Source organism: Orycteropus afer, unplaced genomic scaffold (assembly GCF_000298275.1).
Source record: "Orycteropus afer afer isolate SDZICR_OR568_19922 unplaced genomic scaffold, OryAfe1.0 scaffold00147, whole genome shotgun sequence".
Classification (NCBI taxonomy): domain Eukaryota; kingdom Metazoa; phylum Chordata; class Mammalia; order Tubulidentata; family Orycteropodidae; genus Orycteropus; species Orycteropus afer.
This window is the reverse complement of record NW_006921734.1, coordinates 7,212,570-7,237,761: the sequence shown is the minus strand read 5'-3', so window position 1 is coordinate 7,237,761 and position 25,192 is coordinate 7,212,570. Positions and strand designations below refer to the sequence as shown.

At 40.0% G+C, this 25,192-nt stretch overlaps 1 protein-coding gene across 1 annotated transcript in view; it reads right to left on the bottom strand.

Moving 5' to 3' along the window:
• Positions 1-24,914, bottom strand: part of MMP20 (matrix metallopeptidase 20) — a 55,094-nt gene extending 30,180 nt beyond the window's left edge. Inside the window, 7 exon segments of the mRNA XM_007946011.1 lie at positions 1,813-1,972; positions 3,566-3,727; positions 4,502-4,627; positions 10,082-10,230; positions 15,472-15,494; positions 15,496-15,720; positions 24,789-24,914. Of these exon segments, the coding sequence (XP_007944202.1) occupies positions 1,813-1,972; positions 3,566-3,727; positions 4,502-4,627; positions 10,082-10,230; positions 15,472-15,494; positions 15,496-15,720; positions 24,789-24,914 (971 nt within the window).
• Between the last annotated feature and the right edge of the window lie 278 nt (positions 24,915-25,192).

The following is a 25,192-nucleotide window of genomic DNA, read 5'->3' as shown; positions in this document are numbered from 1 at the left end:
CATTTGGGTTTATTTTTTGGTAAATAAAGAAACAATTCTGGTTCTCCAAATCCCTTACATTATTTCAAAGCCTTCAGGCTGTTGTATATGTTTTTCATTCCCACTCCTAAAAACAAAATAAACCTCACAGCAACCTCGTGTGTATCAGAGTAGAAATGTGTTCCATGGGGTTTTCGATGGTCGATATTTCAGAAGTAGATTGTCAGGCCTTTCTTCCAAGGTCTCTCTGGGTAAACTCAAACCTCCAACCTCCCAGTTAGTAGCTGAGGGCATTAACTCTATGAATCACCCAGGGACTTCTCTAAAGCATAATAGCTGCCATTTATTGATCTGCTGCAAAGTGCTTAGCACCCAGTATGGAGTCAATGAACATGTTTTGAATGAAAATAAGAATGAAAAGAATGTAATTCATCAATATTCCTGAGCTACCTCTGCCTGTTCTGATATGATTGAATTCTTTCTGCAATAGAGAGAGGAATGAGGGTGAATGGTATTTTTCTCTTTTCCTTCCTGGAAAGAAGTAATTATGGTGACCATGTTATGAAGAGAGACATTCAATCCAAAAACCAAGCCTACTGCTATCGAGTCAATGCTGACTCATAGCAACTCTATAGGACAGGGTAGAATTCCCCCTTAGTGTTTCCAAGGCTGTAAATTTTTATGGAAACAGGTTGTCTCATCTTTTTCCTACAGAGAAGCTGGTGAATTTGAACCTCTGACTTTTTGGTTAGCAACCCAATGCCTTAACTGCTGCACCACCAGCTCTCATTGTGGCAAAAGCCAGAATTCAGGGAGAAAAGGACTCTCTCTCTCCTCTTCTTAGGTAAAGAGCCAGGAGGCTTTTAAAAATAAATGTTTAGGAAGAGTGTTGACTTTGGAATCCTCTGCTTGTCTATATATCCATCTTATCATTCACCCAGTTATCCATCCATCTATCCATCCATCCATTCATCAATCCAACCCCCACTTAAAAAGTTTTTATTCAGCATCTATTATGTACTGTCATAATACAGGGATACAGTGGTGAACAAAACAGACACCAGATAAATTAGGACTGTTGTCCTAACTCAGCCACTTACAAAATGGTGTGGCCTTAGAAAAGTTACTTGATCTCTTTGAGTTTTTTTCATCTTTAAATTGGGCATTCTAATCTCTACTGCAGGAGCTCTGGTGCTCTATGGTTAAGGCATTGGCTGCTAACCAAAAGGTTGATGGTTCAAACATACCAGTTGTTCTGCAGGAGAAAGTTGAGGCCATCTGCTTCCATAAAGATTTACAGCCTTAGAAACTCTATGGGGGTGGCTATGAGTCGAAGTCCACTCGATGGCAGTGGGTTTAATCTCTTCTTCAATTCCTGGGTGGCACAAATGGCTGAGTGCAAAACTACTAAGCCAAAGGTTAGTGGATTCAATCCATCTGGAGGCATCTCAGAAAACAGACCTAATCTGCTTCCAAAGGGTCACAGCCATGAAGACCCCATGGAGCAGTTCTATTCTGACACACATGAGGTCACCATGAGTCAGAATCAAGCTAGGGCAGCTGTTAATCTCTACTTCACAGTGAAAGGGATTAGAAGAAACATTGTGCATATACAGAAAACAGCACAATGACCAGTTCATAGTAGGTCCATCACAAATAGTTGCTTTGTAAGTTTCTATCTCCCCAAACACCCCCACTTCTCACTCTAGTGCCATACAGGTCAGCATTTCTACATAATTTTCACACAAAACAGCAATAAGGACTTGTAGAGAGGTGGTTGCCTGGGTGTGGAGTGGGGGCCTGGGTTGAGGGTGGTGGTGATTTTATGCTTACCTGTCCTTGATGAAAAGTAACTCCTTTCCCAGCATTGTCTCAGCATCAAAGGACAAGCTGGAGTCACAGAAGTCAGGGTGTGATGGATTATGCGGAGGGGCATGGGGCACAGAAGGCTTTCCTGGGAGTGTTTTCCAAAGTCTTAAGATTCAAAGGGGAGCTCTGATAGCATAGTGCCTAAGGCATTTGACTGCTAACCAGAAGGCTGGTGGTTCAACCCCCCCAGCCACTCCTCGGAAGGAAGATGAGGCAATCTACTTCCGTAGTGATACTGCCTTGGCAACCCAAGGAGGGGTCGCTATGAGTCAGGTCCGACTCGATGGCACATAACAACAACAACAACAACAAGATTCAAAGAGACTTGGTCAAAATGGTACCAGGAATCAAGAGACTGTACATTTCTGCTCTAGAGATCCAGGGAGCTTGTATCTTTCCACACTCTGTGATGCTATGATAAAGGGCATGGCTGTTGATGGCAGGCTGACTTAGATTTGAATCCAGACTTCACTAGTGTGATGTAGGGCAAATAATTTGCCCTCTTTAAGCTGCTGTTTCCTCATTTGTAAAATGGGAATGGTAAAAATAGTACCTACCTCAGAAAGTTGTTGTGAGGATCAAACAATGTCTGTAAAATACTTAGTAGAGTCACTGACATATGGTAAACATTTTCCAAAATGGTAGCTATTATTTCATTTAGTCCCTCATTGATAGAAATGGCTAATGGTCTTAGCTGCTAACCAAAAGTTTGGAGGTTTGAGCCCACCCAGGCACTTCAGAAGAAAGACTTGGTGATCTGTTTCCAAAAAAATCAGTCATTGAAAACCCTATAGACCCTAAGGTGCGACTGTTGGTCTCTTTCTATCAGGAGCAAAGAAGAGTGAAGAAAATCAAAGACACAAGAAACAGTCCAAAGACTAAATTAATGTACTGCAGGAAGTGGTGGTCCTGGATAGAGAAAAATGTGGAACAAAATGCAAAATCATAAAAAGACCAGGCTTACTGGTCTGAAAGAGACTGGTGAAACCCCAGAGATATGGCTCTTAGACCCTTTCAAGCCTGCAACTGAACCCACCCTCATGGCTCAGCTTTCAGTCAAAGGATAGACAGGCCTAAAAAACTCACTGCCATCGAGTCAATGCTGACTCATAGCAACCCCCTTTGGGTTTCCGAGGCAGTAAATCTTTATAAGTAGATTGCCCAGTCTTCCTTCTGCAAAGTGGCTGGTGGGTTTGAAAAGCCAACCTTTTGGTTAACAGTTAACTGCCTTAGGCACTATGCCACCAAAGCTCCTTAGACAGGTCTAAGGTGAACCATAACACCAGGGAGATATATACTCATTAGAACAATCAACCATAGGTGATCAAAAGGGCAGCATTTACCCAGGGATGAAGCTCAGAAAGAAGGAGTGGATAAGAAAGAAGGGCAAATGGAAATGATAAACACAGGGAGGAAGTAAGAAGAGCGCTGTTGTTACATTGTGGGGATTGCAAGCAATGCCACAAAACAAAACGTGTATGCATTGTGAATGGAAAACCAATTTGCTCTGTAAACTTTCACCCCAATCACAACAACAACAAAAAAATCAATTAAAGCAAAGTCAAGGTTAAAAAAGAGAGAGCATATTCAGGGCTGCTGTTTCTAGTTTAATCTTTACTTATATAGATAACTGCCGACAAAGTACACTTTCTCTAAGCTGGAGTCCAAATGCCTGTCACTTTCAGAGTCAGAAGTCAAAGACGTATAGAGACTATACAATACAATGTCTGGATCCCTTTCACATCATCCTTGGGGAGGTGGAATCCATAGGGATGCTGGTACTTATAAGTTGGATACATCAGTGCTGAGGGATCTGTGGAATGGGCCAGGCCCAATGCATGACCAAGTTCATGAGCAGCAACAGTGAATAAATTGAAGCCTAAACAATATGAGAGAGAAAAAGACAGCATCAATATAGACTTTTGTCTTTACAGGATCATTTATTATAGTTAACTCATTTCCATTATTATTCAAAGGTTGGTAGGTTATTCAGGCACTTTGCTTTGCTGGCTTTAGTCTAATTCTTTATACTTTGGCTAGCAGGGGGTGTGAGAGGAGTGGGAATGTTAATCAATCCATTCTGCTTATTGTCAGTGACTCTGTTCTTTGAAATGATTAAGATAGTCCTTTAGCATTAACAATGGTAAGGATATTTAGCAGTAATATGTAATTTTGACCATCAACGCTTTACTAGTTGCCTACTACCACAGCCAATACCTCTTGTCCACACAGGTCCCATGCTGCAGATTTCCAGATAACCTGCATGCTATTTTGGGACCTTTGTACCCTTCCCAAGCACACTTCTCAGGAGAATACTTATTTCCTCAGGTCACTTCTGAATATAACCTGTGTCCAAGTATAAGTTAGAAGCAATAAATCCTACATAGTTTAAGAAAAAGAGCTCTGTGTTAAGGAGGGGTTTGCTAATTCTTGAGATTATATGCTATGAAACAGAGATCAGAAAAGTAGTGGTACATTGAGGGTGGATCTTTTCCCTCATGGTTTTCCCTTTTGGATTTTTGGCTTACTTGTTTTTCCTAGTCAGCCCCCCTAGTTAAAGGACGGCTTGGGACATTGAACCCCAAGGTTTCATGATGGAGGCCCAGAAGAAGGTACAATATTTTCCAGGTTATGGTGAATTGTGCATATATACCATTCATTCCCATAGTCCACTTCTTGGCATTGTCAAAATGTGTATCACCTCCCAGGCCTTCTCCAGGTGCAAATGCATGGGTCAGAGTCCCTTGAGGACCATCGAATGGATAGGAATCCCCATGATCTAAACAAGTGGGGGAAAATGCCCAAAATGATTGAGTGCTATGAGCAATTTTGAAGAGCACACATTATAGAGAATGGATAAGTTTTTGAATAGCATTGATAATTCTCATCAAAGTAAATTTATTTTTCAATATGCACATGTCCACAAGTAATCTGTTCATGAAACATAAAAAAAGAGCCATTTGTTCTTCAAAGACAGTGTTGTTGCTGTTGTTATGTGCCATTAAGTCAGACCTGACTCATAGCGACCCCTCCTTGGGTTTCCGAGGCGGTATCACTATGGAAGTAGATTGCCCAACTTTCCTCCCAAGGAGTGGCTGGTGGGTTTGAACCTCCAGCCTTCCAGTTAGTAGTCAAGTGCTTTAGGTACTACCCTAGCAGAGCTCCTTCAAAGACAGTAAGCATTAGAAATAGAAAGTTTTTTTTTTTTTTTACATGTTATTGCAACATCTATTAACTTACATGTGGCATACTGTGGAATATTAACATGCCACAGGACAGAAAAGTAGAAAGAGCAGAGAGTCTTTTAACATCATAGGCCACTTTTTGGAATGTAAATCTATTGCCAGAGTACGGTTTTCAATATACGTTTCAGGCAAAAGTAAACTGAGCAAGTGTGTGCTTTCTGGTTCTACAGCACAGTGTAATACAATTTAAGACAATGCTAAAAAGAGAGGAAAAGAGAGAAAGACATATAGAGAGAGAAAATATTTCTCTGTGCCATAAGTATATCCCACCTAAATTTAGAGATCATCTGAGGAATAGATTTGACACATTGAACACCAATCACTGAAGATCAGACGAGTTGTGGGATGACATCAAGAACATCACATACAAAGAAAGAAGGTCATTAAAAAGACAGGAAAGGAAGAAAAGGCCAAAATGGATGTCAGAAGAGGCACTGAAACTTGCTCTTGAATGGAGAGTAGCTAAAGCAAATGGAAGAAATGATGAAGTAAAAGATCTGAACAGAAGATTTCAAAGGGCAGCAGCTCAAGAAGACAAAGTAAAATATTATAATGAAATGTTCAAAGACCTGGAGATAGAAAACCAAAATGGAGGAACACACTTGGCATTTCTCAAGCTGAAAGAACAGAAGGAAAAAAAGTCAACTCTTGAGTTGCAGTATTGAAGGATTCTATGAGCAAAATATTGAATGATGCAGGAAGCATCAAAACAAGATGGAAGGAATACACAGAGTCAACATACCAAAAAGAATTGGTTGACATTCAGCCATTTCAGGAAGTAGCATATGATCAAGAACGAATGATATGGAAGGAAGAAGTCTAAGCAGCACTGAAGGAATTAGAGAAAAACAAGAATCCAGAAATCGACAGAATACCCACTGAGATGTTTCAACAAACAGATGCGAAGCTGGAAGCACTCACCTATATATGCCAAGAAATTTGGAAGAGAGCTACCTGGCCAACTGACTGGAAGAAATCTGTATTTGTGCCCATTCCAAAGAGAGCTGATCCAACACAATGTGGAAATTATTGAAAAATATCGCTAATATCACACACAAGTAAAATTTTGCTGAAAATAATTCAAAAATAGTTGCAGCTGTACATGACAGGGAACTGCCAGAAATTGAAGCTGGAGTCAGAAGAGGGCATGGAATGAGAGATATCATTGCTTATGTCAGATGGATCTTGGCTGAACGCAAAGAATACTAGAAAGATGTTTACCTGTGTTTTATTGACTGTGCAAAGGCATTCAACTGTGTAGAAAATAACAAATTATGAAAAATATTGCAAGAATGAGAATGCCAGAACACTTTACTCTGCTCATGATGAACCTGTACATAGACTAAGAAGCAGTCATTTGAACAGAACAAGGGGGATACTTCATGGTTTCAAATCAGGAAAGGTGTGGGTTAGGGCTGTATTCTTCACCATATTTATTCAATCTATATGTTGAACAAATAATCCAATAAGCTGGAATATATGAAGGAAAATATGACATCAGGATTGGAGGAAGACTCATTAACAATCTACAATATTCAGATGACCCAACTTTGCTTGCTGAAAGTGAAGAAGACTTGAAGTAGTTACTGATGAAGATCAAAGACCAGTCTTCAGTATGGATTACACCTCAACATAAAACAAAAATCCTCACAACTTGACCAATAAGCAACAACACGATAAATGGAGAAAAGATTGAAGTTGTCAGGGATCTCACTTTACTTGGATCCACAATCAACACCCATGCTATCAACAAATCCAATGTCGTATTGCACTGGGTATATCTGCTGCAAAAGACCTTTTTAAAGTGTTAAAGAGCAAAGATGTCACTTTGAAGACTAAGGTGTGCCGAACTCAAGCCATGATATTTTCAATCGCCTCATATGCATGTGAAAGCTGGAGAATAAATAAGGAAGATCGCAGAAAAATTGAGGCATTTGAATTGTCAAGTTGGCAAAGAATATTATTATACCATGGACTGAAGAATGAACAAATCTGTCTTGGAAGAAGTAGAGCCAGAATGTTCCTTAGAAGTGAGAATGGCCAGACTTTGACTCATGTACTTTGTTAGAAGGGACCAGTTCCTGGAGAAGGATATCATGCTTGGTAAAGTAAAGGGTCAGCAGAAAAGGAGAGGGCTCTCAATGAGATGGATTAACACAGTGGCTACAACAATAGGCGCAAACATAGCAAGGATTGTGAGGATGGTGCAGAACTGGGCAGTGTTTTGTTTTGTTGTGTATACTGTCACCATGAAACCAACTTGATGGCATCTAACAACAGCAACAACATTTTGATATACTTTCATGTGTAAAACTTATGAAAATAATAAAGATGTCTATAAAGTGCTAACATTTTAAACTTTGTTTCAGTTTTTCTTTATCTTAATTAATTGTTCATTAGAAACTTAACAGAAAAGGAGGAAGAAAATAGTAGAAGCTACTTTTCATATTGTTTTCAGAATTTTAGTGAGGACATTGTTCTGGTATGCCATTTTCCCAGGTTCCAATGCAGTACAATTTAATCAGGTTGCACCCCCTGTGGACCTAATGCAATGGTAGCACAGTCCCCAGTGAGCTTTTGTTTTAGGGGATATCAGCTTGAAGGGTCAAGAGAGAGCCAGGTGTCATCTCCATGGCCTGCAAAGCTGCCTGGGTCATACTGCCCTGGTACTTCATTGGAGTTGGCCTTGGTCGTTCAGGTAAAGAAAAGGGGCCCTGAGTCAGCACTCTTGGTACTACAGGCCAGGCTACATCCACCAGGGTTTGCTTGATCTTTCTTCTAGTGTCTAAGCATTTTTTAACCCTAGTGAAGTCAAATTAAACTTAAGATCAAGGCTTGAATGGACAGGGACAAATATAGAAATGTTATCTATGGGGGGGGCAATGGCAAACATTTACTTGACTCTTAGGAAGCTGCGAAGGGCAAGGAAATTCACGGGCCATGTGCCCTCCCATTATCTACTAAATGGACAAGTTTCTCTAAAGAAAGGGCTCAAAGCTTCCCACCTCAAACTTATGCTTCCACTCCTTATGTGGTAGTTAAGTTTGTGTGTCAACTCGGCTGGGCCTGGTTGAATGGCTGGGCAACTGGATGTAGTATTCCCCATAATGAGACTGATAATCAGCTCCATAGTGGAATCTACTGTGAGCAGTTGAGTAGCCTTAGGGATGTGGTCTGCTTCCTGTATATAAAGAGAAGCCTTGGGGAACAGTCTCTAGTTTATGGCACACTTGAACCCTGCATGTAGCTTTGTTGTTGTTCAGCAGCATGCCATGCTTTGCCGACATTGGGACTTTCAGTGGACTTGAATTGATGGTCTGCCGTGTAGTTTGGTAACATCAGGACTGTGCCTTTTTACTTGTCAACCTTGGGCTTGGCAGCCTCAGCAGCCAGCAGCTGAGTGAAGAAAAGCCTCTGGCTTCAGTGGGCTGGGAGCAGGAGGCAGAGCTGAAGCCCAAGGTTGAGGGGCTTTCACCCAGCCCCTAGAGCCTGGCACCTTGAACTTGGACTTAAAGCTTCCAAACTGTAAGAGAATAAACTCCTATTTCTTCAAGCCACCCCATGTGTGCTATATTCTTGTCAGAGCGGTACTAGGTCACCAGAACACCCTACGAGGGTGGCTGATGTGGTGGAGAAGAAATGGGCCAAGTGATAGGCAGGCCTCATCAGTACCAGTGAGGGCTGGCTATTTGCAAAAGGTAATCTGTAAGCTGAGGGGAAGGCAGCAATTTTCCTAACCATTACTACAGAGGGAAAAGCTGTCTTAGGGCCACTGTGGGATGTACCACTTCAGTGAGGATACCATGTTGGAGATTCTTGGCTGATATGGAAGGAGTATATAGCGAAGAACATAATGGTGGTAACGGGATGAGGTTAGGTGGTCTTCTAGCCAATGTTGTTGCTGTGTGCTGTTGAGTCAATTCCTATTCGTAGAGACACTATATGACAGAGTAGAATTGTCCCATAGGTTTTCCTAGGCTATAATCTTTATGGGGCAGATTTCTAGGTCTTTTCTCCCATGGAGTGGCTGGTGGGTTTGAACCACCAACCTTTTCGTTAGCAGGTGAGTGCTTAACCATTGCAGCACCAGATCTCCTTTTCTAGCCAACACCCATTGCTGTTGAATTGGATCTGACTCAGAGTGACCTCCTTGGGTTTCCAAGGCAGTATCTGTATGGAAGTAGATTGCCCAACCTTCCTTCCGAGGAGTGGCTAGTGGGTTTGAACCACCAGCCTTCTGGTTAGCAGTCAAATGCCTTAGGCACTACACCACCAGAGCTCCCTTCTAGCCAACAGGAAAATTAAATTTCTCAGAATTTCCCCCCAATGGGGCAAAAAGAGTCCCTTGGGTGGTACAAATGGTTAACAGACTTGACTGTTAAGCAAGGACTTGGCAATTACAGTCCACCCAGAGGGGCCTTGGAAGAAAAGCCTTTTGATCCACTGAAATGTCAGTCATTGAAACACATGGTGTCTGCACAAGGATGAGTTGACTCAACGGCAACTGTTTTTTTTTTTTTTCTTTTTTCTTTTTTTACTGGTAATGAGGTGAAACCATGATGAAAATTGATTACACTGAGTTCCTTGTATAGCTGAGTCTAATGATGACAAGGAGCTCTGGTAGCATAGTGCCTAAGGCACTTGACTGCTAACCAGAAGGCTAGTGGTTCAAACCCACCAGCCACTCCTCGGAAGGAAGGTTGGGCAACCTACTTCCATAGTAATACTGCCTCAGAAACCCAAGGAGGGATCCTATGAGTCAGGTCCTACTCATGGCAAATAACAGCAACAACAACAATGATGACAATTGGCAGGAACTCCTCTGGTTCCATTTTATGACTGTATGCTTTGTTGGGATCTTGACCTCTGCCCATCACACCATGGTGTAAAGGAAGATTGTCCTGATCAGTGGGATTAACTATTGCAGAAGAGTTTAGAAACAATTCTCCTTTGGATTAGTAGACAAAATCCATGAAGCATCACAATACCTCCAGTTTCAAAAGAGATCATTATATCTGCTTCTCCCAAGTTTACTTTTACAAAGCTCAGAGGGATGGCTCTGCTCCAGGCCTGCAAGGCCATCTCTACTGCTTTGTCCACATCAGCTGAACTCATGGAAGATGTGTATTTGGAGATTCTAAGTAAATAAAGAGAACATGCTTTCCTTTTGGTAAACTATCCAAAATAATTCTTATTTTGTATTTCTATTTGTTAAACTACTGAAACATGCTAGACAACACAAAACACGAAAGGGGGAAATGAGAGACAATTGAGATATTCTGAAACAGATCAACTTTTATTGATACTCTGCTACCACTTATTATAAAGAATACCTTGTGTAACTTTACAAGTAACAAGAGGTCTATTTTCCCGAAAGTGGTTTTAATTGAGAAGAGTCCTCTTTCCCCTTAAAAGGGAATGAAATTTTTAAATTGTAAAAAAATATATAAATGTAGAGTTTTGAGGTTTTACAAATTGTCATTCGAAGGCCATCAGGATTTCCCCAGGACCGTTGGGGAATGTCTTCTCTAAAGAGAATGTATTTCTTAAGAGGAAGTGCTAACTGCAAAAAAGGATGCTCAGTCAGACTGAAAAATGGGTGAGCCTTTCAGCAAGTCTTCTTGTGATAATGACATGCAAAGATAGGACAAAGTAGAGCTTTTCGGACAAACAGTGGGTGGAGATGGAGTTGGTTGTCTTGGAGCCCAGAACTGGGGCTTTCTGGCAACATGAATAGGCATGGTAGGATAGGGAAATTTCCACCTCAGGCGGGGCTGAATTATGGATCCAAGGGAAAAACCAGCTCTGTGATTCAAAGATCTAATGAATTTAAGGGCAGAGATTGAGTGTACGTGCATTCTTTCTCCAGCTCCTAGTCCAATGTTTTGTAGATAATGGTAGCTTAGCAAATGCTTGATAAACAGATTGAATTAATGAAAAAAATAAAATAAAATCCTCTACCACTGAGTTGATTCCACCTCATAGAGATCCCCATGGGGTTCCAAGGCAGCAAATCTTTAGAACCGTTAACCTCTGGTTAGCAGTCAAATGCCTTAGGCACTGCAGCACCAGAGTTCCTTAGTTAATAAATGCTGGTTAAGGATCTGCCCAGTGGTTCTCAAGTTAAGATCTATGATAACTACCTGGGACATTTGTTAAATGTACAGGCATGGTCCAGAGATCCACATTTTAGCAAATATCCCAAGTTATTCTAATGTAAGTGATGCAAATTCAACCAGGAACCAATAGCAGTAATCCTGGGGTCTAAAAGGGAAGGGAACATATCCTGCAGATAGGACTGTGAATAGTTCATTCTAGGACTGGGAGGGGAGTAACAAAGACATTTTTAACCCCAGGTGTTGGGATCAAGAGGAGGGAGCTATAGAGTTGAAAGGGGAAAATAGAAATCATTTAATGCTTTCAAAATACACCAAATCCACTGCAGAATACAAATTTGTGATTTACCTTGACTCTGTATAGTTAAACCAAAAACCAATCCCACTGCCATTGAGTCAATTCTGACTCCTAATGACTCTTTGGGACAGAGTAGAACCACCCCATAGGATTTCCAAGGCTGTAAATCTTTATGACTGCAGACTGCCTCATCTTTCTCCTGCGGAGAAGCTGGTGGGTTTGAATCACTGACTTTGCTTAGCAGTGGAATGTTTTAACCACTAATACCTTCAAATTCCCTCTTATTAAAGACAAGTCAGCCATCTCTTTGAGCTGACTATGTGTTTGGGATGGAAAAGACAGGAATGGAGAAAAGAATAGCACCAGAAAGGAAGAGAATGTCGAAAAAGGCTCTGTTGTTGTTATGCGCCGTCGAGTTGGCCCCGACTCATAGTGACCCCTCCCTGGGTTTCCAAGGCAGTATCACTATGAAAGTAGATTACCCAACCTTCCTTCCAAGGAGTGGCTAGTGGGTTTGAACCGCCAGCCTTCTGGTTAACAGTCAAGTGCCTTAGGCACTATGCTACCAGAGCTCCTGACCCAGGCTCTAGAGATTGATAAAATCATAGTCATAACAGCTAATATTCATTGAACACATACTGTGTGCTGGACACTCTTCTAAGCACTTTTTAATTTAGTATTTCACTTAATACTCATAGCAACCCTTAAGAGATAAGAACAATTATCTACATTTTCTGATTAGTCAGGATGTCAGCCCAATTCTGTCTGGCTTGAAACCTTATGCATTATGCTGTATTTTGTCTTTTTATCCTCAAAGTTACATTATAAGTAGCTATCCTGAGACCCAGTATCTATAGGGACAGAGTACTAAGATAGCCTCTGGTGTTTTCCTTTGTGTGTTATTGAATCAATTTTTGTCCCATAGTGACCCCATGTGACAGTAGAACAGTTCCACAGGGTTTCTACTCTAATCTTTATGGAAGCAGATCACCAAGTCTTTCTCCCCTGGAACAACAGAGTGGATTTGAACTACCAACCTTTCAGTTAGCAACTGAGTACTTAACCATTGTGCCACTAGGGCTCCTTAAGATAACCTCTGTTGCTTTTTTTGGGGTGTGGGGGGTGCAGGTGGGTGGAGTTATTCAGGAGCAAGAGTGGATGAGCAGTGTGAGTGTGTTGAAGGGACTGCCCTTGCCTGGAGCTAGGGTTCTTTAACGTATCACGAGGGTGTTGTAATTCTCTACATTTCAGACTATCTTGATCTTTGATCTTGTTTTTGTTGTATAAGGTCCCAGCCTGAAATTCTAGGATATAGTTTATTTAAAAAACAAAACAAAACAAAACAGTGAGAAAAACTCCATGGATTTACATAAATTTTTCATGTCTTACTCTTAATTGTCTCATAACCACTGCTGGGTTCAGCTTCTTATGAGGCTTTTCTTTCCCAATGGCTTTGATTTGTTGTGGACTTCTGGCTTACAAAGGAGCTCTGGTGGCTCAGTGCCTAAGGCATTTGACCGCTAAGTAGAAGGCTGGTGGATCAAACGCACTCACCGCATCCCAGAAGGAAGATGGGGCAATCTAGGTAAAGATTTACTGCCTCAGAAACCCAGTGAGGGTCTCCAAGAGTCTGAATGGACTGGAGGGTAGCAAGTTTGGTTTTTGGTTTTAGTTTCTGTTTTAAGAGACCAATAATTGTGTTTGGAGCACCACCTTCTGGAATTAATAGCAGCTAACAGTTAGCCTAATAGAATCATTGGACCTCCCTGAGCCTGGAATTACAGGTTTGCTGGTACAGTTTAACATCAGGCTCTGTGGGGAAAAACAGTCCTGATGTTTAGGGATTTTTTATTTCCGTCTTCTGAGTACTCTCACTATGGCTAATTTCAAGTTACCAGTTTACCATCACTGAAGGGGAAGTTAGGAAGAGATAAGCAGTAACACACCATGGAATAGTATTGTCTGCCATACAGATAAAATAGAAGTAAATAATCTCATGAATACAGATAGTAGTAAAATGGAGTAAAATAATTATAAAGTGATAAATTTCAATTAACCTTTGTTTATAATATAATTTAATTGTAAGTTTATCAAATTTACCTTGTAATGGCTCTGTTTAACAAATAACAAATTTCTGAAAATTTAATAACTGGCTTGCAATATTCCTGAAAATTTAAAGATGGCTGTTATGAACCAGCCTAGCACAACAGTGCTTGGTCCATTGCAACAGTCCAGTGTTTCCCCAGCCCTAGTCATCGTTCACGTGTGCTTATTCTAAATACAAAATCTGGTCCTGATCCTGGCCTGGCTCTCCACTGCCCTGAGATAAAGCCCAAACTCCTTTAGTTCATATACTAGTTGCTCTTAGGTTGCCTCTCCAGCTTCATTTCCCAGCAGCCCCCTTGCGGCTCCCTCTTCTCCTTATGCTTTGGTTGTGCACTGCTGTCCCAACACACTCTCTCCAGATGTTTGCTGGCTTTGCTTTTCTACTTAGAAACCCCTTACTACTTGCAAGGTCTGAGGGAAGAATACAAATGGAGACATCTGGCCAATAGGTGCTACCTTCTCTTCCAATGCCTCCACCATCAGACATTTGAGGGGCCTATACATCAAATGTCTACACCTCTCTAAGCTCAGGGATGAGCACCAGGGATGGTCCATCCACAGTTGGCTGAACCTTGAAAGGCCTAAAATGACCCAAAAAGTCCATTCAAGCTGCTGGGATAGTGGTACCCAGACATGGGGAGGACACAGATTCCAGTTGGGTGTGTCCCTTTGACTTTACAAACTTCCTGTGCTGATGAAGGCAAGGCCGGAGGATCCACAGGATGACCAGATAGAGGGTACTCTGAAGTGTGGAGGTTGAGGGGACTGAGGTTATAGACAGACTGCTCCTGCTTATCCTTCAAATCAGACTCACATGCCCAATCCCTGGGTGAGTTAGTAGCTCCCTCTATGTGCTACCACAGGTCTTTGCTTAGACCTGTAGTTTTGTTCTTTTCACCTGGAGCTGCAATAACTATTTGCATGCCTGTCTCCCCCAAAAAACTGTGAGTTCCCTAAGGCCAGAGAAGATGATGCCTTCATATTTATATCCCTCAAATTGAATGCCTAAAGTAGGTACTTGAAAAATAATCAATAATAAATTTTTTGAATGAATAAAAAAAGTTAATGCATGAATTTTATCTTATCCTTCTAATTGGGCAAGTTGTTTTAAGGAAGTGGTTGATAAAGCAGTAAATCAGCTACCATTGAGTCAGTCCCAACTCATGGCAACCGTTGTGTATCAGAGTAGAACTACATTCCATAGGGTTTTCAATAGGTGATTTTTCGGAAGTAGATGGACAGATCTTTCTTCCCAGGCACTACTGGGTGAACATGAACCGCCCACCTTTTGGTTAGCAGCCAAGTGTGTTAACTGTTTGTGCTGCCCAGGGTTACCATCAGGTTACTACCAAAACAAAAACAAAAACCAAACTCATTACCATCAAGTCAGTTCTGACTCATAGTGACCCCCATTGGTTTTCTGAGGCAGTCAATCTTTAAGGAAGTAGATTGCCCAGTGTTCCTTCTATGGAGTGGCTGGTGGGTTTGAACGGCCAACCTTCTGGTTAGCAGTCAAATGCCTTAGGCACTACACCACCAGAGCTCCTGTGAGGTTACTGATCCCAACTAAATTATTTTTATTTAAAGAAAAATAATTTTTTTGTAACTGTAAAATTATTTCCAATGCCTAATTAGAACCAGTCATACAATAATCCTGAGATCATATTTTCTAGTGATTTACCACTATCATTGTCTAAAGGTCGGACCTAAAACATTCTGAATCTTTCCTATGGTTGTGATGAGACATGATTTCCTGCAGATCAGAAGGGAGGTTTTTTGTTTTTTTTTTTAAAGAAAAGAATAAAAGTGAGAAAAAAGGGTGTTTCTCTCTGAATTTTCTAAGACTTGATCTCATTACCTGTACATCAAAGTGTTTTTTTTTCCATTTGGGCTCACCTGGGAAGAGGTGATAGTTGGCCACGTGAGGAACTCCACAGTGAGGCCTCTTGATCACGTTCATGGTCAATTGGTCTAACTTCTCCATGACTTGGAGGCCAAAGAATGCTTGCAGCTCCTTAATCTTCCCTACCATGGAATTGCCTCCTCTTGCAACCATTTCACCAATCTGGGGTTTTCCTTTCTTTCTGTAATACTTGTCAAGATATGCCTGAAATGGAGAGAGAGGCTGACAAGTCTATGCCGTTATTTCTGGGAAATAATAATATTCTTGATACATGTAAAATGATGTGTATGATATTGTAATGGATTAAATTGTGTCCCTTAACAAAAAAAAATTATATTTAAGTCTTAATCAGTAAGTGTGACTTTGTTTGGGGAAATAGGTTGTGTGTTTCTTTTCTTTTTGTTTTTGAGATGTTATCAGTTAAATTTATGAGATCATACTGGAGTAAGGTGGGTCCTAACTCAAATCCCTTTGAGTGGTGTTTTATTAAAGGGAAGAATAGAGACAGAAACAAAGTCACACACAAGGGTAGAAACCATATGAAGATACATCTACAAGCAGCAAAAGAATGCCAAGGATTGCTGGCAGCCAGTAGGAGGTGGGAGAAGCGTGGAACACTTCTCTCAGACCCCACAGAGAGAATCCATATGACCAATACCCTGATCTAGATTTCTAACTTTGTGAACTATGAGAAAATAAATTTATGTTCTGTTAAGCCCCCCGTTTTGTGGCATTTTGTTTTACCAGCCCTAGGAATCTTAGATAAGTATACTTCCATTTTTTAAAAAGGTAGATATATTTGTATAGCTCAAGCTTAGAATGATATACTCTAAATTTTATAGTTCTTCTACAGTGAATATGTATTTTTGATTTAATATTTTGCCATTGAAGTTCTTTACTCAGTTTATAAAACAGACTATGTAGTTTCTCTAATAGATAGTTATAGGTATAATAATTTCATTTTGCTTTATGTAAGGTCAGTACTTTTAATTCTCAGGGGCATTATATTTCAACCTCTCATCCTGAACTAAGGCAGAGGGTCAATCTATTTACCATCTGAGACTTTTAATTAATTCAGATGCTTCAGTATGATGTGGGGTAGAGGCTATTTTTATGAAGCAAATTTCCTAGGACAGGCTCTTCGCCTCTTGAAGCAAGTAATATTAACCATACATTTTAAAGTGTTTATAAAGGCCTAATACCCCTTATATATTGTTCAAAATCCTTTCTATGACTCAGGGCTAGGTTAGGGTGACATGAATGAGAAAGGGTCATGCAAGTGCAAGCTTGGCGCCTGGCTTTGAGCCAGGAGCTTCACCTGCTTAACTTATTTCAGGAAAATAAGTGCAGTGAAAGATTTATATAAATTTTGTAATATATATATAAAGTTTATACTTACATATTATATGTGTGATATATGATATACAAACCATGTAGTATTTATTTATATATTACCTATTAACTACATATTTATACATTATATAAAATATGTATAGTATTTATTTATATATTATGTGTACATATTTGTATAGATAAGTAATGAAAAAAAGTGGAAGAAGATTTAATATTAACAATAGGGAATTTGTTAACTATATTATTAAGGCCCTCTGGTGGCACAGTGCTTAAGGCATTTGCTGACCAACTGGAAGTTTGGCAGTTCAAACCCACCAGCCACTCTGTAAACAGAAGATAGAGGAGTCTACTTCCATAAAGATTTACTGCCTTGGAAACCCAGTGGAGTTTGCTGTGAGTTGGAATTGACTTGATGGCAACGAGTTTGGTTTGATTTATGTGAATACTAGGCCTATACTAAGATCACATTTTTGAAAAATATTTAATGGCATAGAATAATGCTCTCAATATAATGGCAATAATTGGAAAAAGCAGAAGAGAAATCACTATAATAGAAGTTTCATAAATAAGCCAAACCAAATATTTATACATATACACTTGTGTGTGTATATAAACTTACATGTATGTATGAATGCATATTTGTATGCAATACATAGCAACCCCATGTGTTACAGAGTAGAAAAGCTCCATAGAGTTTTCTTGGCTGTAATCTTTTATGAAAAGAGATCACCAGGTCTTTCTTCTGAGGTGCTCCGGGTGTGTTTGAACTACCAACCTTTTGGTTAGTAGTAATGAGCAAACCGTTTACACTCCCAAGAGACTTCTTGTTTTTACTTATATCCCAAAGTTTTCTAAATGAAAGAGGACTGACATTGTTAAGGAAAAAGTAAAAAGAAGTGAGAATCACTTGTTTGGACAGGATGCCCTATTTCCTTCCTGGCCTGCAAATGAGAGGAGCTCACACTTTCCTGGTGGTAGTCCCTTACAAAAGCCTTAGGTGAGACAAGAACCCAAGAGGAGAAAAAGGAAAGGTGACATGGATTGCCCTGACTCTGAAACCTAGGCAGGGTGATCCTGAAACCTAGGCAGGGTGACCCTGAACCTAGGAAGGGTGATCCTGAAGCGAAGATGTGACTGTTTGGCTGCATTTCCAGCTCTAACTGGGCAATCTTAACTAATCTTGTTATGTTTCTGTTTTTTTTTTTTTTTTTTTTCCCCCCTAGATGACACTGATTCTGTAAGTCATTTCTGTGTGTTCAGGTTGATGCTGTGATAATGTGATGCTATTGGTCCTGCTTGAACTGTGCTCCTCAGAGTTAAGCTCTACAGAAGTAGATTGCCCAGTCTTCCTTCTGGGGTTCAAAGCTGGTTTGAACTACCAGCTTTCTGGTTAGCAGTCAAATGTTTTAGGCGCTATGCCACCAGAGCTCTCTGCAAACAAGACTAGATGTTTCATATTTTCTGAGACAGTTTTTTCTTTTAGGCTTATTTAAGCATAATTATTGACCTTTTCATTGGAATCATGTTCAATTATATATTTTAAGGGGCATTAATGATTTAATGATGGTGAATCTTTCTAGCCAAGAATATGGATGGCTATTTGATTTTAATTTTTTGGCTATTACAAATAAAGTTGCTATACAATTCTCGTACATGTCTTTTAGTGGACATATATTTTCTTTTGTCCTGGATATATACCAGGAGTAAACTTCCTGGGTTATAGTGTTGGTGTATGTTTCTGAGACAGTTTTGACTTCAAATATGTTATGCTTTTGTTGGGTTATTTGCTATTCTCTATATTCTATTTTGGTTTCACAAAGGTCGTGTAAAAAAGATGCTCATGATATAACTGTAGAACATGTTTACTTTATAAGCCATGTTAGTGGACAAAAGTGTTTGTGTATGGTTACACATACAGATATATTGTCACAAGCCAGTATAAGGTTAAATGAGTGAGGGAGTACCCAAAAATCCATAATTAAGATAAATAATATTTTTTAAAAATTAAGCTTTATGCAAATAATCCATGATAAATAAAATATCAAAACTTTAAATAAAGACAAGCTCCAACTCTGTCTCACTTGCTTCACCCTAATCCTGGCTCTGGGTCATAGAAAGGTGTTTTGAAAGACATAGACTAAAAGATTAGTAGTGTTTATATCTTATTAGAGGAATTAAGAGTAATTTATATATATAAATATTTATAAAGGGGGAGCTCTGGTGGCATAGTGCCTAAGGCATTTGTCTGCTAACCAGAAGGCCCACCAGCCACTCCTCAGAAGGGAGATTGGGCAATCTACTTTCATACCTTGGAAACTCAAGGTGGGGTAGCTATGAGTTGGATCCAACTTCACAGCAATTAGTTTTTGTTTGTTTATATATATATATATATATATATATATATATAGTATATATATTGTTAGCTGTCATTGAGTTAGCCTCCAATGGATGGGGATTTCATGTACAACAAGATAGGACCATTGTGATCCATAGGGTTTTCATTGACTTATTTTTTGGAAGTAGATCACCAGGCCTTTCTTGCTAGCCCATCTTAGTTTGGAGGGTCTGCTGAAGCATGTTCAGCATCATAGAAACATACAAGCCTCCTGTGATGTACAGGTGGTGACTGCACTTGAAGTGCATTGGCCAGAATTAAACTCAGGTCTCCCACGTGGAAGCTGAGAATTCTAACACTGAGTCATCACTGACTTTATGGAAGTAGATCTTTAAGGAAGTAGATTGCCCAATTTTCCTTCTGTGGAGTGGCTGGTGGGTTTGAACCACCAACCTTCTGGTTAGCAGTCAGATGCCCTAAGCACTATGCCACCAGAGCTCCTTGACTTTATGTATATATACATATATACACATATGCACACATATAATAGTTTTCTGCTATGAACATATACAGTATTTATAATATATATATTTTAAATTTAAAATATGCAGAAGATGTTAGACCTACGCCCCAAAATGTTAAGGCTGGTCATAGTAGATAGCATTTAAACTTTTTAAATACAGTAAAAATAAAATTAGAAACTATTCCTACTCTAAAAGAGAATAAATATTGGTCACTACATTCAAATAAAAGAATTGCTCCCTACTTGGTGTTCTCATAAGATTTGATTCTCATACTAGTAAAATGCTTGTTGTGTTACTTGATAGTTCAGGGGTTTCTTATCACTTTCCCTTGCTAGGCTGCAAGCTTCTTCCCCTCAGAGACCTTGATTCCTTCACAGAGGGAGGCCCTGTGCCTGGTACATTTCTAGGCTTAGAATAGATACTCAGTTAGTGTTCATGCTCTTTTTCTTTAGATAAAACAATGGAAAATGTGCTTCCTTGAAGAATTACCAAATATTCTGAAGTACTCGGTCTTGTTAAGTGCTGTTGAATTGATTTTAACTCAATGACTCTATGTAACAGAATAGAACTATTCCATATGGTTATCTAGGCTGTAGTCTTTACGGTAGGAGATCACCAAATCTTTCTCCTGAGGAGCTGCTGGGTGTGTTCAAACTGCCAATCTTTTGGTTAGCACTCAACTGTCATATCACCATGGCTTCTAGTCCCTGAGGAAGTGAGAGTACAAATTATCATGGAAATTTTCTTCCCAAAGTTGTGAACAAGGTTTTGACATACTTTTCAGAATCAAACTATTCACTCAGGCACATAGATGTATGCTTAAAATTGCTTGCATGTTATAATCTAATACTTGTGGGTTGAAGATGTCAGTACTAACCAAAATTCCCTTGTTTGTCTCCCTCTTCTTTCCCCCATTGCTAAAAATCATAGAATATTGGAGTTAGCTATCAGGTAGTCCATTTCTAAGACAGAAAAAAGAAACATTAAAGAAATCATATCTGGAACTTCATCTTGTCTTGAAGCATACATAAATCTGAGTTCAAAGCTCTTAATTCTCAGGAAGGACAAGAGGAAAGTGGACAGAACTGAGGAATTGGGCGGTAGTCCTGAGGCACTAGCTTGTGTGGCAGACCCTCTAGGCCTCTATTATCTCCGTCTCTTATATGTATATAACTTTCGTTTTGTCCTTCCTGAGAATTAAGAGCTTAGAACTCAGATTTATGTATGCTTCCAGACAAGATGAAGTTCAAGATATGATTTTTTTTTTAATGTTTCTTTTTTCTATGTCATAGAAATGGACTTGCGAGGATATTTGATGCTGTGTGACAAATCCCAGGTTCTAGTCCAGGCTGTGAAGGAGGCCTAGTGGTGCAGTGGTTAAGCCTCAGCTGCTAACTGAAAGGTTGGAGGTTCTATTCTACCCAAAGGTACCTCAGATAAAAGGCTTGGTGATCTACCTCTGAAAAATCAGCCACTGAAAACTATATGGGGGACAGATCTACTCTGACACACCTGGGATCACTATGATTCACAGTCAACTCAATGGCAAGGGTTGTTTGGTTGATTTAATTAAATATAGAAACCAAACACCTATCCATCATTTCAAGTATAGATTATGGTGTTCCTCAGTATTGGAGTGAGAAGTGTACAATATTTGGAAACATTCTCTATCTGGTTTATCTAAGCACAAGAAGTAATTTATTCTTTCTTAATGAATGACTTACTTAGAAGAGAGCTGTGCTTGACATGACCCATACTGCCAGATGATCTGCTGGCCCTGGCCTGTCTCTGGGGCTCATCCAGTAGCCCTCTTTCCTCAGTCTCTTAGTTTTAGCCACACTCCAACCTCGTTCACACCCAGGGCCATTGCACTTGCTATTTCTTCTTCACATGACTGGCTCCTTTACATAGTTCAGGTTCTTCTCAGATGTAACTTCCTCAGAGAGGTCTTCCTGGACTACTGAATTGAAACTGTATCCCACTGTCCCAATTACTCTCTATTATCTTGACTAATTGTTTCCAATATCACTTGTCACTTCCTGAAGTAATCTTCTCCACTTATTGATTGACTTGTTGATCTCTTCCCTCAGCCCCATTTAAGCTCCATAACAACAGAGACTTGACTGGTTTTGTTCACTAATGTTTCTCCAGTACTTAGAACAAATTCTGAGACTTAGCACACACTTGTTGTTATCTGCCCTCCAGTCAGACCTGACTCATAGCAATCCCTCTTTGGATTTCTGAGGTAGCATAGTGCCTAAGGCACTTGACTGCTAACCAGAAGGCTGGCGGTTCAAACCCACCAGCCACTCTTCGGAAGGAAGATGGGACAATCTACTTTCATAGTGATACTGCCTCGGAAACCCAAGGAGGGGTAGCTATGAGTCGGGTCCAACTCGAAGGCACATAACAACAACAACAACATCACTACGGCAGTAGATTCCTCAACCTTCCTTCCAAGGAGTGGCTGGTGGGTTTGAACTGCCAGCTTTCTGGTTAGCAGTCAAGTGCCATAGGCACTACACTACCAGAGTTCCTATAGTACACACTAGGCATTCAATAAATAATTGTTGAATGAATGAATTGAAACTGCCTATTTTTCAGATTGCTTTTTGTTTGTTTGTTTGCTACTTTGTAAGATTGACAAAGTAGTTACGTATTTCTATAAACTAGAAGATAGGACAATAATTCTTTCTAGTTGCTGGGATCCATGTTAGAGGTTTTACCAGATCATTCCAGCCTTGTAAAGAGTGATGAGTCCCTGGCTGGAGCTGATGACCAGGGCTGCTGCAGGCAGGAGAAGGTGCTGTTTGCCAGGTATCAAGGTCCTGAAAATCTTCCTTGCTCCTTGGTTTAAGGTTTTTCTGAGAGTATGTCTTAAGGGAGACCAGGAAGTGCTGATTCATTTTGGGGAGGAAAACGTAAGGAGTCACTATGTCTCCAGCATACCAAGGCCATCTCATTCTTCCCAAACACCCCTAGCAAGGATAGGTTTGGACTTATTCCTACATAGATTGGTCAGGGGTTGGCTATTTTTTTTTCTGTAAATGGCCAGGTAGTTAATATTTTCAGGTCTGCAGGCTATACACTAACTCAAAAGCAGCCATAGGCAATATGAATATTGGGTGTGGCTGGATTTGGATCAGGGACTGTGTTGGCTGCCTAGACTAGAATCACGGTCTCTGGCCACCTCAGATCTATTCTGGTAGCACAGTGGCTAAGGCACTTGACTGCTAACCAGAAGGCTGGCAGTTCAAACCCACCAGCCACTCCTCGGAAGGAAGATGGGGCAATCTACTTCTGTAGTGATACTGCCTCGGAAACCCAAGGAGGGGTTGTTATGAGTCGGGTCCGACTTGACGGCACATAACAACAACAACAACAAGCAGTGGAGAACACAAAGCCTCCATAGTTTTTATTACCTAGTGGCACAAGGCTGGGTAGGGGCAAGATACATGTGGGGATAAGGGGCCCATAGTTAGGTGGCACTAATAATTACAATCTGAAATTGAACCAAGTGTTCTGAGTTATTTTAAATTTAGTTCTTATAAAACAGGGTTCAAAGCAAAGGTATTTCAATTCAACAAGCCTGTAGTGAGCATCCACTGTGCTGGTTATACACTGAACTAATATTCAAAATGGTTAGCAGCTAGTGTGATGGGGAACTGACCACCTAGAATGTTGTTGTTGTTGTTATTTGCCATCGAGTCGAATAGGCAAGTGCTATCCACAATCTACAGGGACATGGGTGTGAACTGTGGAAAATCATCTTTGAATGCAACTACACAGGTGTATACAGGTGTAGTCTGGCAGGGAGGAAAACAACCTTGATGTAGAATTGGTAATCACAGACTCTTGACAGACATGGCCCTAATGCAGAAATATCTCAACCACACACCTTTCACTAACATTGGAAATTCCATCATTAGGGACTCCTCATTTAGGTTAAAGATCACCATCTTCCTTTCACAGGCAAAAAACACTTGGAAACAAATATACAGTGAGTCATTTTGAGCCACTTACTCTTTGCAAAATTCTATTATGAATTATTTGTATTGGATCCTTTCCAATAGTCAACTGGGAGAGATTTTAAAAGGAAAAAAAAAAAAACCAGAAAGTATAAGCAAATGAGATATAAGCAGTCTCCAAATGATAGAGTGTCTCTCATTTGAATGTCTGACTTAGTACAACTCATAGTTTTGACCAACCCACTGCCTGCTATATTAAACATTTGAAGTACATACAATGGTTCATAATAACAGATGAGCACTGCTTTGTGACATACATCAAAACATTGTCACTATTATATTGCTTTGTTAAAGGTGCTTTAGTGTATCTGGAACTATTTCTTTAATTTTTTTTTAATGCACAGAAAGGTACTCTATACACTAAAACAAACATTTGACTAACTGAGAGTAGAAATAAACCATACCTAACTGCTCCGATTTACATACAAATTGGATGTAAAGACAGATTTAGGAACGGAGCTTGTTCATAATCCAGGGACTGTCTATAGTTCAGCAACATGCTTTAAAAAGTAAAGTCCCTCAAATGAGAAGTGGTTAGGCACGGAGGAAAAACTTGGTCCACTGTAAATTTTAATCAAGGTTATCCTGAATACAAGAGTCATTATAAAAATGTGAACACAGGAAATCTTTGTGTTGCGACTGCTAGAAAGCTTAGCATTAAATTTATGTATCTAGTATGCAAATCTTACACCTCATTTTGTATTTTTCTACCTTTATTTTTCTTCCTCTAAGATTCTTCAAATATTTCTTTTAACTTTTTTGTATTATATGTATTTTTGTAAGCTACTACAAACTGTAAGTGACCTGATACCTAGAGAGACATTTATTCTTTCATTTACTCAGTCATGCAACATGTTTTTTATTGAGCATCTCCTGTGTACTAGGTGCCAGTCTTAAATGCCCAGGAGACAGTATCTATTAGACCTCAATGGACTTATAAAAAGACTTAAAAAGAACATATTTTTACGTATTTTTCTTTTTAGATTTTCCTGGACAGGGAAGGAAGAGGGAATCGTGCCAAGATTTACAAACCTGGGCAAGGTGGTAGTTGTCCTTTGAGGTCCTAGAGGTGGCTGCAAATAGGGTGGGGGCTGCAGTGGAAACCTTCAAAACAGTGATAAGGAGAATAGCAAGGCCGGATGCAGGGAGCATCTTCATCTCCTCCCAGCAGTTGGGTATATCAGCCTGGAGGACAGCAGACAGCACACATTTGCACTTCGACCTTGAGCTGCTTTTATAGAGTCAAACAGGTCTGGGCCTTCAGAGTGAGGATGATTCATGTCTCAAACTGTAATTACACAGCTCACTTCTCTCCCTGATGATGGGGCAACTCAACGGTAACACAGGAGTCAGGAAAAGCTTCATTCTTTGTGATTTACCAAATCATGAAGGACAACAAATGTCACTTTTAAAGTCAATAAAGTGTATCAGTTACA